The sequence below is a fragment of the Corvus brachyrhynchos genome, unplaced genomic scaffold (assembly GCF_000691975.1).
Source record: "Corvus brachyrhynchos isolate BGI_N302 unplaced genomic scaffold, ASM69197v1 scaffold71, whole genome shotgun sequence".
NCBI classification, from domain to species: Eukaryota; Metazoa; Chordata; class Aves; order Passeriformes; family Corvidae; genus Corvus; species Corvus brachyrhynchos.
In genome coordinates this window covers 2,272,790-2,285,930 of record NW_008237609.1, presented here as the reverse complement: position 1 = coordinate 2,285,930, position 13,141 = coordinate 2,272,790, and the positions used below count along the sequence as shown (strand labels likewise).

General features: G+C 36.9%; 1 protein-coding gene across 2 annotated transcripts in view; it reads right to left on the bottom strand.

The window, feature by feature from the left end:
* KLHL1 (kelch like family member 1) overlaps positions 1–13,141 on the bottom strand; it is a 133,322-nt gene that overhangs the window by 41,459 nt on the left and 78,722 nt on the right. For both annotated transcript variants that reach the window (XM_008631642.2, XM_017731622.1), the window contains exon 5: positions 8,715–8,901. In XM_008631642.2, coding sequence (XP_008629864.1) covers positions 8,715–8,901 — 187 coding nt within the window. The remainder of the gene's footprint in view (positions 1–8,714; positions 8,902–13,141) is intronic.

The following is a 13,141-nucleotide window of genomic DNA, read 5'->3' as shown; positions in this document are numbered from 1 at the left end:
TTTGCTCAACAACAAAATACGTGCCTCTTCTTAAAACAGTTCTGGTCCCACTGAAAATTGTGCAAATAATGTGTTAACAATAAAAACAAAATTCTACATGTGGACAAAAGCAAATGCTAGGGGAACTACATATTCTGAAGGAGGGGTGTGCACTCACTGGAGCCCCCACCAGTGGGGAGCAGGTGATGGTGACCTACACAGACTATGTACCTGTGTTTGTGTGTGTATGTACGTGTGTCTGCGACTAGAATTTTGAGGGATTTGCTCAAGAAGAATGTAAAGAAATTTAAAGATCTAAATTCGTATTTTGTAAGTGTCTAGTATTGTAGTTTACCTACTGCATGATTGATATTGATTCTAAACACATGGTTCATCTGATTGGCAGTTCATTGCATACCATAACAAAATCAATAAGCTACTTCAATGACGATTTGGCTTAAACAATGTGAACAGAGCAGTTTGGTGCTGCAACCAGTTTCCCATTACCCCCAGGCTTCTTTCACTATTTTTCATTATAGATGTAGAGATGCTCATCCACACTGCTTAGCCCTTAGCTCAGTTCCTGGGAGATTCTGTTTTGTTTCAACTATTTCCCTTTAAGGTAAACCTGCTGCAAAGGGTACTATTCCTAACCTTCATGGGTAGGACCCAGGTAAGACCGATTGGATTCTATATGGTGCCATCTGTAGTCCAAAAAGATAATTGTTTTTATTTGGTTTTCCAGTTCAGAGTGTTAAAAATAAGGTGAAAGCTCTACTGAAGATTACTTGGATGTTCTTGTGCTTAAAATAGAGACTTTTGGAGCATTTCCTAGAATTTGGCAAGGAGATTTGTGACGTAGCTGAAGGTGCAAGATAGAGTTGAAGGACTGTCCTGGAAGGTGCCACCATTTTTTAAGTAGTATCCACCCTGGTTATTGAGGGTGGTTCCAGCACTGAACTGTTTCCAGAACAAGATTCAGAATTTGTGGTGGTTTACTCAAAAGCCAATACCAGTAGGTGACAACCATCAATGAAACTTCGATGATCAGGGAACAGAAATTCACTAGTGTACAGAAAAATACGAGGTTTCTGATTGTATAGAAGTTCTCTAAATTATCCATCTGCCAGGCATGTGTCTTCTCTAGACCACACACAAAGTTTTCTTTTTTTTTTTAATGTGTATTTTAATAAGTAATATGATACCTGCACTAGAAATGTCAGACAACAGAATAAGATTCAGGGAAGTGACGAGGAGGAACAGAGGGTTGTTCTCAGGATAATAATCCCCCTAACACACCCATGATGCAGAAGCCTCTTGTGCTGTCTGCATAATTGCCTGGTTTGTACCAACAGGTGTGAATTCCAGGGCAACAGACTGACAACGGAAGAATTTTGTGGGATGATAAAATTTATCTTGTATGTGATAACTTTGGCTCTTCTCTTACATTTGAAGCCACGGAGGCTTCAGAATAGGTAACTTCAGGATCTTCTTTTTATTTCAAACTGTAACTGAATCAGCAGTTCCAGGAGATAATTACACTGAATAAAAAAAAAAAAAAAAAAAAAGCCAGAAATTTAGTGATATAAAATAGGTACTGAAAAAGTACCAGATGGTGTTAAAATATGGGTTGGTTCTTTTTCTATTCTGAAATGCACTGCTAAATCAAAGTACTTTAACTGCTAATTAGCCTATGAGACTGAATGTTTTGGAACATATTGAAAATCATAGGGTGAAAAGAAAGAAGTAGTCATATTAATACTTACAAGAACTGGACGAGAAGAGAATTTTAGTGTGATTTATACATTTAATTATCTCATTAGTGATTAGCCAGTATATTTCATATTCCTCTGGTGAAATAATTAGCCAAGCTCTACTTTTACTGTACAATTACATTAACATGTTGCAGAATCACAGAACAGTTGAGGTTGGAAGGGACCTCTGGAGGTCATCTCTTCTCTGAGCTGAACAGTCCCAAATCTCTCAGCCTTTCTTCACAGGAGAGATGCTCCAGTCCTTTCATCACCTGTCTGAGATGCTGTTAAAGGACTGAGCAGTATTTCCAGTGAGATCTGACCAGAGTGAGGAAGATGTAAGCAATTTGATGACTGAAAAGAGAAGGGATAGAGGAGTATTTAAACCTCAAATAGTGGTATTTTGACCATCTTTTTTTCTGATAACTGCCCAGGAAAAGACTGTTTCCTTATTCTTGATGTAGCCCCAGTCCTCAAAGAGATGCACTGCATTGTCTTAGTAGCAAGGTATGTAAAGTGACCTCTCATGCTACCCTCTGCCAGGGGGGAGATCTACTGGGAACATCTCTCACCTCTGCAGTGAGTATTGAGGCAAATCTTTCTCAGTGCCTTCAAGAGAAACCAAAAGCAAATGAAAACAGGGAAAAATAATCCCCTCATATCTTCCTCTTTGATAGCAGCACATGCTTTAAAATTCCTGTGCAAGGTCTGCCATGGAGCAGACAGTGGATGGAGAGGGTGGCTGCTCTGTACAGCTTCCTCTGCTCCCTAGATCTGCTACCAGGGATAGAACCTGCACATGCAATATTGCTGTTTCCAAATACCTGAACAATTGTTAGGCAGATGTTTGGGGTAAAATGACCCCAGGTACTTTTCTGCCAAGCTGCTGTCCAGCTGAGTGGCCCTCAAACTATAGTGGTTCCAGGGGCTGTTCCTCTTAAGGCACAGGACTCTGCGCTTCCCCATGTTGAACTTCATGAGGTTACTTCCTGTTATTTCATGGATTATGGTTTCTCTCTCCAGAATGTTTTGTTTCTATCTGAATACAAGAAGTACATATATTTATCTTTGTAGTTTATCAAACGTATATTCAATAATAAACTCTTGGGCTATTTAAAAAGTATACATTTCTGCAAAAGATTAATTCTCTCAAAATCCATTGTCTGGTTTTCTGTTTTAAAAAGTAGTGGATCTCTTTTTTTTTTTTTTTTTTTTTTTAACAGCTAACTTACGTCTTTTCTGTTTAAGGAGCCTAAAAGGCAAAGTAAGTTTCAATGCATATTTGCAATACAGACACTGAAAATTTTAGTTATTAATTCTGCATAGCCTGCCTGCCACTTACTCTGGTGCTCTAATTTTCTCAAGAAAACCCACCATGATAACATTACTATGCTATCTTGATTATTCTAACAAGAGTATACTTCTCTGTGTTGTTGTTCCTGTTTATATATTCCATTATTATTTTCCTGTTGAGTCTTCTACAAAGCGTGAAAAATGAAAACAGAGCTGGTCACTGGTACAATGTTGAGCTAAAGCTAATGGAATGTTACTTGTTAGTGCCTTTTAGATTTAAGGTAAATTGCTTTCCATTTCCAGTGTTTTCCATTGCTAGCTAGAGAATGTCTGGGAAAACACTGGATTATGCCAGCACACATTTTTATGTTTAAAAAAAAAATCTTTAAATGTGTCAATATTTTGAAAAAATTAATTCCAGAAAGCATAAGAAAGAACAGTGAAATATATTACATGGAACTGAGTAAACACAAAATCATAGAATCATTGTGGTTAGAAAAGACCTTTATGACTGAGTCCAACCCTTAACCCAGCACTGTGGAGTCAACCACTAAACCATTTGTGCCACATCTACGTATCTTTCAATTACCTCCAGGGATGGAGACTCAACCACTTCCCTGGGCAGCCTGTTCCAATGCTTGACAACTCCTTCAGTGGAAAAAATTTTCCTAATATCCAATCAAAGCCTCCCCTGATGAAATTTGCAGTCATTTTCTCTCATTGTATTGCTTGTCACTAGGGAAAAGGCACCAAATCCCACCTTGCTATAATCTCCTTTCAGGTAGTTGTACAGAGTGACAACATGTCTCCAGAGCCTCCTTTTCTGCAGCTGAAACAATCCCAGTACCCTTAGCTGCTCCTTCACATCTATCTCAGTAAAATTACTCACTTCTGGTACTTGGAAACACTGGAGTTGTTTGGCTGAGATAGAACTGCTACTTAAAGAGAGCAGACAAGATTTCAGCGTAGAACTGTAGGCATCTAAATAAAAAGTGATATACAGACAGCTGCTTGGAATGTCAGAGGCACAATTTATTTTGGCTTATTGTCCTCCTGAGGTATTTTAAGGTTATGACTACATGATTCTTTAAGATAACAAATGTCCTCATGGAAAAGACAGGTGAAAACAAATTAGCACCAAAGGCAGAAGAAACTCATAGAGAGTAGTGGTAATGACATATAGGTGATGTTATCAGTAAAAAAAGTAGGATTGCAAGAAGAACCATCAATTTCTCACTTCTCAGTTCTTTTGTTTTGTGGAAACATCTATATATGCCATGGTTAACCACAGCATGTTTGTTTATGTTCCTGCTTGACAGGGGCTGCTCCTGGAGTCAGACCGGGGCTGATATATACACATACATAAGTATTCTTACAAATTATGCACATTTTTATAAAACTTTTCAAAAAGCACACCAGGGAGAAATATTCAGTAATAAAAACTTTGGACTTTTCTTTCTTTTAAAGGAAAATACTCTATCTTCTTAAGTAGATTTTGCTCTTTGTGTATTATACAAATATAGGATTTTAAGCACTCACACTCTGAAAATTAAAGACAGCTACCATACACTGTATATTTTGAATGAAAATGCAGGTAAGATGAAGATAAGATGTTTACTCAAGATAGGTTTGTGCATCAAATGGATAGATAATAAATGCTGTCAAATGTTTTATGTATGTGAAGACAAAGTGGTTTGTAGCAATTTCTACAACTTGCAAAATGCCATATAACAATCTGGATGGATTTTACTTTCTTCTTTTTTTTTTCTTTCACAGTATTTACAATAGGTTTTTTGAATGTATAAAATTAAAATAAATAAAGTTTAAATGATATCTGCTTTGAGAAATGTCTTGCTAGAAAAAAAATGAAACAAAACAAACAAACAAAAAAAACAAAACTAAAAAAGCCCAGAAAAACAAAGACATCTCCAAAATTCACTGGAACAAGAGTAACATTATGTAGCTATGTTAGATGACATTCCTGTGAAACAATAATAATAAATATATATATGTAATAAACCACATTTGATAAATCATATTTGTGAAGCAAAAAGAATTATTGCAATTATTAAAAATAGATTAAAGAAAAGGAAAAATATGCAACATGGGTGTATAAGAAAAAATAACTGGAGACCTCAATTTCATATTTCAAAAAGTTAATTTTTTAATATATCTGTGGCAATAGCAAAGATCTTTCTAAAAGTTATTTTAGATAATAATGAATAATAATAATGAAAGGACTTTTAATATTGCTTGATACAGACTAATGATGAACCCCACCTGTTTACCATCAGGGCACTTTTTGCAGCAGGTTTTATATCTAGTCACAAGATTAATGAAAAGCACACATTTAATATCAGTGTTTCAGTAAATTGACTATTCCATCTTCTTATTAAATGACCTGCCACATTTTTATGGAAGAGTTTCTTGCTCATGCAACTTTTCCTTTCTTATTCCCTTGCACTTACTTCAAGACTTGGATTCAGTAAACAACTAATCTAGGACTTTGATGAACTAGTCTAGGACTATTCCAAAAATAATATATACCAATGGTTTTAGATCATGGATACCATAATGCTTTTATTTTCTTTTTCTGCAAGTTCCCCTTGTCCCTTTTTATTCTAACTGCTACCTAGTGAGACAGGCTAGGACACCTCATGAGAAATTAATCAGCATTCTGACATCACTACAACACTGCTTGATTATTGACACCAATCTCCGCTTGCTGCATCTTTTCCTGCTCATAATTTTCCATATCACCATCTAACATAGACCATATACATCATGTTCTACCACTTGGCTTCTGCTCTGTGTTTGGGATTCCAGGATGGCTGCAGGAAGCCAGTGCTTAATCATTCCTAAAAATTGTTGTATGCCCACTTCTTGCAATTACTCATTTATTTCAGTCTATCATCCTTCTTTATGTGTGGACTTTTGTATACTACTAGATGATTGAATCCTGCTAATCCAGATTAGAGAAATCAGTGTGATAATATTAATGGGTAAAGTGAATGGAACTTTGTCAGAAGCACATACCCCCAATCTATTAATGCATCCCAATCAATATATCTCTGCATTAATTCAGACATATAGAGAAAATGGGTTTCTTAGATGCACCTTTAAAATTAAATTAATAAATAAGTGAAGGTGTGTGGAAACAGACTTAAATTATTTTAGTTCATCTAGGAAATTAAAATTACAAATTTATCTAACTTTGATACTTTCCTCTCTATCCATTTAGTACTATGCTGCATTAATTTTTCACATCAGGCAGAATTCCAGTTGCTGTTTGCTGGAGTTTAATTATCACTTCGTTTTTATGGAAAGGAAGATAATTATAGAAGACATTTCAAAACAAACTTAGCATGCTAGGCTACATTTTATGTGACAAGCCACATAACCTTCAAATGCTTTCATAATATTTGCACTTAGACACTATTTTATATGCTAGTTAATAAATTGCTAATTTGTCTAGCTCATCCAATTATTTGCAACAGTTTCACATTTGGTAGCAAACATCAGGAAGCATTAAAAATACATCATCGTGAATTGCAACCCTCCATATCAGCCTTTCAGTGAAGAAAGTTGTGGGGGAAAAATAAATTTTTAATTATTGAGAAGACATAATACAGTATCAGTATCATCTCCCAGCCCAAATATTCAGGCTTGCTTTATGAACTCAGTGACTCTTCCAAACAGGCAAACAGCACTCAGGTCTCCTGAACGGACGTATGGAAACAAGACTCACTGGGCACAGAAGCTAGTCAAGAACACAGCAGGATCACAAGAGGGATGAGCTGAACAGATTCAAGCTGAGATGGCACAGCTGCAGAGCCTGGGTGACTGGGAATACACATTGCATCAGCTGTAACACAGGCTCCTGTTATGCAGATGCTCCTCTGCCATACCAGGCCTCTTCTCAAAGCAGTTTTTATCTGCTGCAAATGCATAAAAGTCCTGGTAGTTTTCAGTCAGAAACAGAGGGCTAAACCTCTGTTGCTCTGTGTTTTCTCCTGCTGCTACAAAAATGAACTGCTTCTGCCTGACCTGAATCTGCAAAATAGGCTGTGTGTTGATGTGGTAATGGTGCTATACTTTGTGCTGTCTTCCTAAATATTTCTGTATTTTTATTGAGGAACAGATATTAATAGAAAATGAGAACAAATACAGCTGCACTCAAATTGGGTTTACTGTCATTTGCTACCTGAATGCTTGTGTATTGTAATTTGTCCTAAGTAAGAGGAAATTTGTATTTTATCATCCAGAGACAATGTTCTGTGCACACCCCTGCCTAACATTTAGCTACACAATTGTTTATAAATGTTACAAGGACAAAAATAATCTGCAGCTACTTTAAGAATATATATATATATGTATTGATTGATTCTTTCATCAACAATTTCTTATTGTCATAGAACCATTGAATAGTTTGGGTTTGAAGGTCCCTAAAGATCATCTTTCCAACCCCTGTGCCATGGGATGGCACATGTTTCACTAGACCACATTGCTCAAAGCCTCATCCAGCCTGGTCTTGAACACCTCCAGGCATGGGACAACTTCTCTGGGCAACATGTGCCAGTGTCTCACCACCACGCCCAGTAACTAATTCCTTCCTAGTATCTAATCTAAACCTACAATCTCAGTTTAAAGTCATTGCCCCTTGTCCTATGACTACATGCCCTTGTAAAAACTCTCTCTTCAACTTTCTTGTAGGCCCCTTTAGGTATTGGAAGGTGACTTGTTATAAGGTCTCCCTGGAGAATAAATAGCCACAGCTATTTAGTGAAACAACTGCAATAACACCAAGACGCAGTTGTGAAACTGAAGACATAATTTTATAAAATACTTTTTTCAAGTACAGTTTATTTTATATTAGAACTAGTGTTTCTGAAGGCTTGGTCTTCAGTCTAAATATGGACGTGAAAATTTAAGTGCTGTGCAATTATTGGTTAATATCACAAAAAAGAAAAAGCCTTTTTGAGTATATAAGCTTATAATATAGCTAGTTTTAGTTCAAATATTTTGGTTCATTCCATTCAAGAATTCAGTGGATTAAACTTACCAGAAATGAAAGCACAACCTATCATCATAACTCTTATTCCCAACAAATAACAACAAAATGCTTTAATAAAATTTCCTCTTCTTCCTATTTTTCTGCACAGAAAAATGGGGGTAATTTTACCTTCCTTTATGACAAACTAGCAATCTAGTCAAAGCCAGTTATCCTTTTTCTCTAGAAGACTTACAAATTTCTGCATTGGAAGACCCATGAATCATCCATAATATTTTAGACAATTACTTAAGGATGGAATACACTGCATATCAAACTGCCTTTTTTCATAGGTTAAAGAAACTGAGAGAAGTATTTGACTTATAAAGGAAAAATAATTTCTAGAAGTCTATAACTAAGGTATATTACTATCATTCTATTTTTTTTTGCTAATTTTTTTTCTGAAAATTATAATAATTTTGAAGAAAGAATGAACTCAAAACTCAGTTTCTTTTCTCTAACTGTATTATGCTTTTCCTTAAATATCCATAGATTTTCATTGGACCAAAAGTCTTGACAGCATTTCTTGACTGGTTTAAACACCCCCTCACCAATATTGGAACAGAAAGTTATTTCACCATTTTCTGACAAAGAACATGTGAAGTATAATTCATAAAGCAGCAAATATCTTATAATACCTTTGTTGTTATCCATTCCTCCAACAGCGTAAAGTGTTCCAACTGTAGATTTTCTAGGCTTAGTTCTTGGACTTTGCATGAGAGTTCTTCTTTCTGGTAAAAGATGGTATTTCATGGCTTCCAGAATAAGCTTCTGGCATTCTAGGTCATCCTTAAAAAGTGCATGATTTTCCAGGTCAGCCAGTATCTGTGAATGACATTAAATGAATATAAAATCCTAGAAATTCCTAGAAAAGTAATACCATGCAATGAGAGACAGACACAAATGGATGTCACAAGTATATTTCTTCATGCTAAAATACAGTTATGCAGGGCTATTTTTTCTTGGAATACAGACAAAAAGTAAATAGTTAATTGATTTTTAAAGGATTTTAAGGCCAGTGTTTCACCAGCGCTTAAGACTACAATCTTACTAATCTTTTACTGATGGCATTGAAGAAAACTAAATGTTCTCTTGTAGGCTGACAAATTTTTAATGGTTTCCAGCATATTACTGAAAGGGCCTATAAGGCATCTCTTTGCAGGAAGATCCCCTGTTTTTAAAACCAAACCAAAATAATGCCCCACTCCAAAACCAACAGTGCTCAGTACATACAGGTGAAAGAATATTCTATTCTTCCAAAGAAGAAGGAGTTGTAAATGTTAGGGGTGTGATTCACTTACCTGTATATACATAGCTACCAGCTTTTGAGATGTCATAAATCACCGTGTAAGTTTTCAAGATCCCACTGAATTACACAACCTGGGTTAACCTCACAGCTGACCTAGCTCTGAGCAGGAGTTGGACTACAGAACTCCTGAGGTCTATTCCCACCTGAATGATTCTTTGATTCTGTGATCTGACTGATGTCAGGCCAGAAGAGTGCAATGCTCATGCAGATTTTGTGCCATATCTGCCAGATCCATGTAGATATCTCAGATAACCTAAGTCATCCAAATTAGAGCAAATTTTAATTGCATATAACAGCATATCTGTACTGTGTGGTAAATTTCTAGATATTGTAGAACATCTATCTAGGAGACCAAATTATATTCAGAGAAGCAGCTAAAGGCCAGTAAGCAGGAGAATTTCATTCCCAGAGTCTGAGGATGTATCTTCCCACAGACATATATATGTAAACATATGGAAACTGTTTTGCAGTTGCCTTTTAAGAAGTCTCAGCTATTTCATATGGGCTTCAATGGCTGCAGAAGAATGCTAGAATGTCCTTTGTCAATCTATCAGCCTTTGGCAGATAACACGTTTTCTGTGACATCTAAAATATTAACAGCTGGCACGTGTAGTCAGTTGTCATCTGCTTCTGATTTTAGGCATCAGTCATGAAATGAGTCTATGGTTGAAAGAAAGGCAATACGTGCTACAGCCCCTCGTATCAGCAGATCGAGAGCAGCTCTGCCAAGAAGGACTTGGGGCTGCTGGTGGATGAGATGCTGGACATGACCCAGCACTGTGCACTCACAGCCGAGAAAGCCAAACATGTTCTGTATCCAAAGCAGCGTGGGCAGCAGGGCCAGGGAGGGGATTCTGCCCCTCTGCTCTGCTCTGGTGAGACCCCACCTGCAGTGCTGCATCCAGCTCTGGGGTCCCCAGCACAGGAAGGACATGGACCTGTGCGAGCAAGTCCAAGGGAGGGCCACCAAGATGATCAGACAGATGGAACAGCTCTACTATGAGGAAAGGCTGAGAGAACTGGGATTCTTCAGCCTAGAAAAGAGAAGGCTTTGGAGTGACCTAATTGCAGCCTTCCAAGACCTGAAGGGAATTTACAGGAATGATAGGGCAAGATTATTTACAAGAGCATGTAGTGACAGGGGGAATGGTTTCAAATTGAAAGAGAGTAGGTTTAAATTAGATATTACGAGGAAAATTTTTTACTGTGAGGGTGGTGAGGCACTGGAACAGGTTGTCCAGAGAAATTGTGGATGCCCCACCCCTGGAGGCGTTCAGGGCCAGGCTGAATGGGGTTTTGAGCCACCTGATTTGGTGGAAGGTGCATCTGCCTATGGTAGGAGGGGTGGAATGAGATGATCTTCAAGGTTCCTTACAACCCAAACCATTCTATGATTCTATGATTCTGTGATTCTGTCATTCTGTGATAAAGGTTTCTGTGTATTTGTGTGTGCCTGTTCTGGTTATTATTCAATTAACATTACTAAATAAGAATATTAAAAGTATGCGTATAAACAGGGGTGCTAGGCATATTTCATAACACTAAGTTAATTTTTATCTCATAATGTTTAGATTTTTCATGTATTCTTTTTGTGACTTTTTGCCTTTAAAGTGTTCAGCACACTGCTCAGGAGACTATAAAATCAAAGATCTGAAAACAAACCATGTCCAGATTTTAGGCAGGATGATGCTTTCTCTTGCAAAATGATTTAACACACATTTAGGACTACTGAACCAAACAGAGTACTCTGTCAACATTAACTAAACAGAACACAGGCACAAGAGAGCTAAGAAATCAAATTACCAGTTTTCTCTGCACAAATTTGAGGTAATATTAAGTTACATAGACTTTCTAATGCTTAACGGAATTAATGAAATTGATGGCAAAGGTTTTTATGGCAAGCTTATTATATCAGTAAGGATCAAAGTCCAACTACAATATTGGTGACTTCTTTTTAGACTGCTTTTTAGACTGACTCCTTTACACAGAGGTCCTTAGGCTCTTAAAGCAAATATTCATCTTTGAAATCTTTCAACTGAGTTGCCAGGTGTTTCAAATAAAGAAGAAATAATCCATGAACACTGTTCTGTCACAAAATTCTGAGACTTAATTCACCAACCACAAATAAAAGCTTAATCTCTTTTTCTTTCAAGTTAGAAATTCACCTTAAAAATGAATAGGAAATGGAAAAAATAATGGAAAAATTATAAATAAAAAATTTAAAATGGACAGGAACATTTGTTCATATCCTAAAAAAGAATAAATTATTCATTCCTCTCTCCTATTCACTTTTTTCAGAACATGGGCTAACTTGTGATAAACAATGTATTTCTGAATTTCCTAAAGGCTAAAACTTGTGAATAGTGGAAAAAAAAAAAAAATTAAATTGAAGCTACTATTTAGTAACCAGAAGTTATATAAAGCTGTTTCATGTTGTCTAAATTTCAATAATCTGCTTCAAAGTTTTTCTACTCCATAGTTATCTTTCCTGATTATGTCAAAACAATCAATATATCTTTATTAAATCAGGATGCACTTGACCAGGAAATTCAGTTAGTAAGGATGTTTCCCTGGAAACCATATTATGTTCAGCTTTCTTTTCCATGTCTATGACATCCTTCATTAAGAGAGAATTGTATCTAACATTAAATAAATATTGCTGGGCTTTGTAACATGGAAATTCACAAAGCTGTAGCTTCTCAAAAGACTACAATACCAGTGCTACACCAGCATAGTTAATTACCATTGCTAGAACTTCTTGGACTAGAAATATCCTGAGAATTTTTTGTAACTTCGTGTCATCATGTTTCTCATTTTTCCCAGTTAAAATCCCCAAAAAGTCCTTTGTTAGATATACTTCCAAATGACTCTCAGCACCATGCTGCAGGGAACAGGCATGTTCAACTCGGTGAAGCACATTCAGTTTGAGTTCTGGAGTGCAAAGTACTCAAGTACTGCCAAAAGGAAAGTCAAGTCTAATCAGCACAAAAGGAGTAGTTTGGTACCAGCTCAGTGACTGACAGTGGGTGCACCATGGGACTGCACTGACTGCTGCCTGCCTTGCTGTTACCCTCAGCTCCCTCCTTCCTTGAGGAGCAGCTCTGCATTTGCTGCTTCCTGACAGATCTCCCCAGATCCTCTGTTATCCCAGTGATTTGCTGCTATGATCATGGGGATCTGAATACTTGATTTGAATGATATGAAGCAAAATCATGCATATTCTACATAAACGATCATCTGAGACATGGAACTGGTCACTTTCTACCCTGTTGAACATGTGTCATCTAGGATGAAATTCAGCCACTGCTAGGGAAAAAGGGGATACCACCTACCTGGAAAGAAAATGACCACTCCTTTCCTTTACTCCACTCTTGGAAGAGACTACAAGGCAATGGAAGAGGCAAAGAGCTGCCTCACCAAAGCTTTCATAGTGACCTCATACTTCTGAAGAGGCACAGAACACCTCCTGGTTATTTAGATAGAGCTTTCTACCTTGTGAAAAGTGCAAGGTGTGACAATATGCACTCAGTCAGGATGAACTAACCTCAGATTCCACCTTGATATGTGCCTCAGACACAGTAATTATCCAAAAGGGGTGATGATGAAACACCATTGGATTCCTACCACTAAAAAGAAAAAACATGGGTATTTCCTCCAGGACAAATATCAGGTCTATAAAAGTGAACAAAGTGAGAAAGTACTCCCTGCATGCCAAAATTAAACACTAAGCACATGCAAAAGTTTTAATCTGTAATC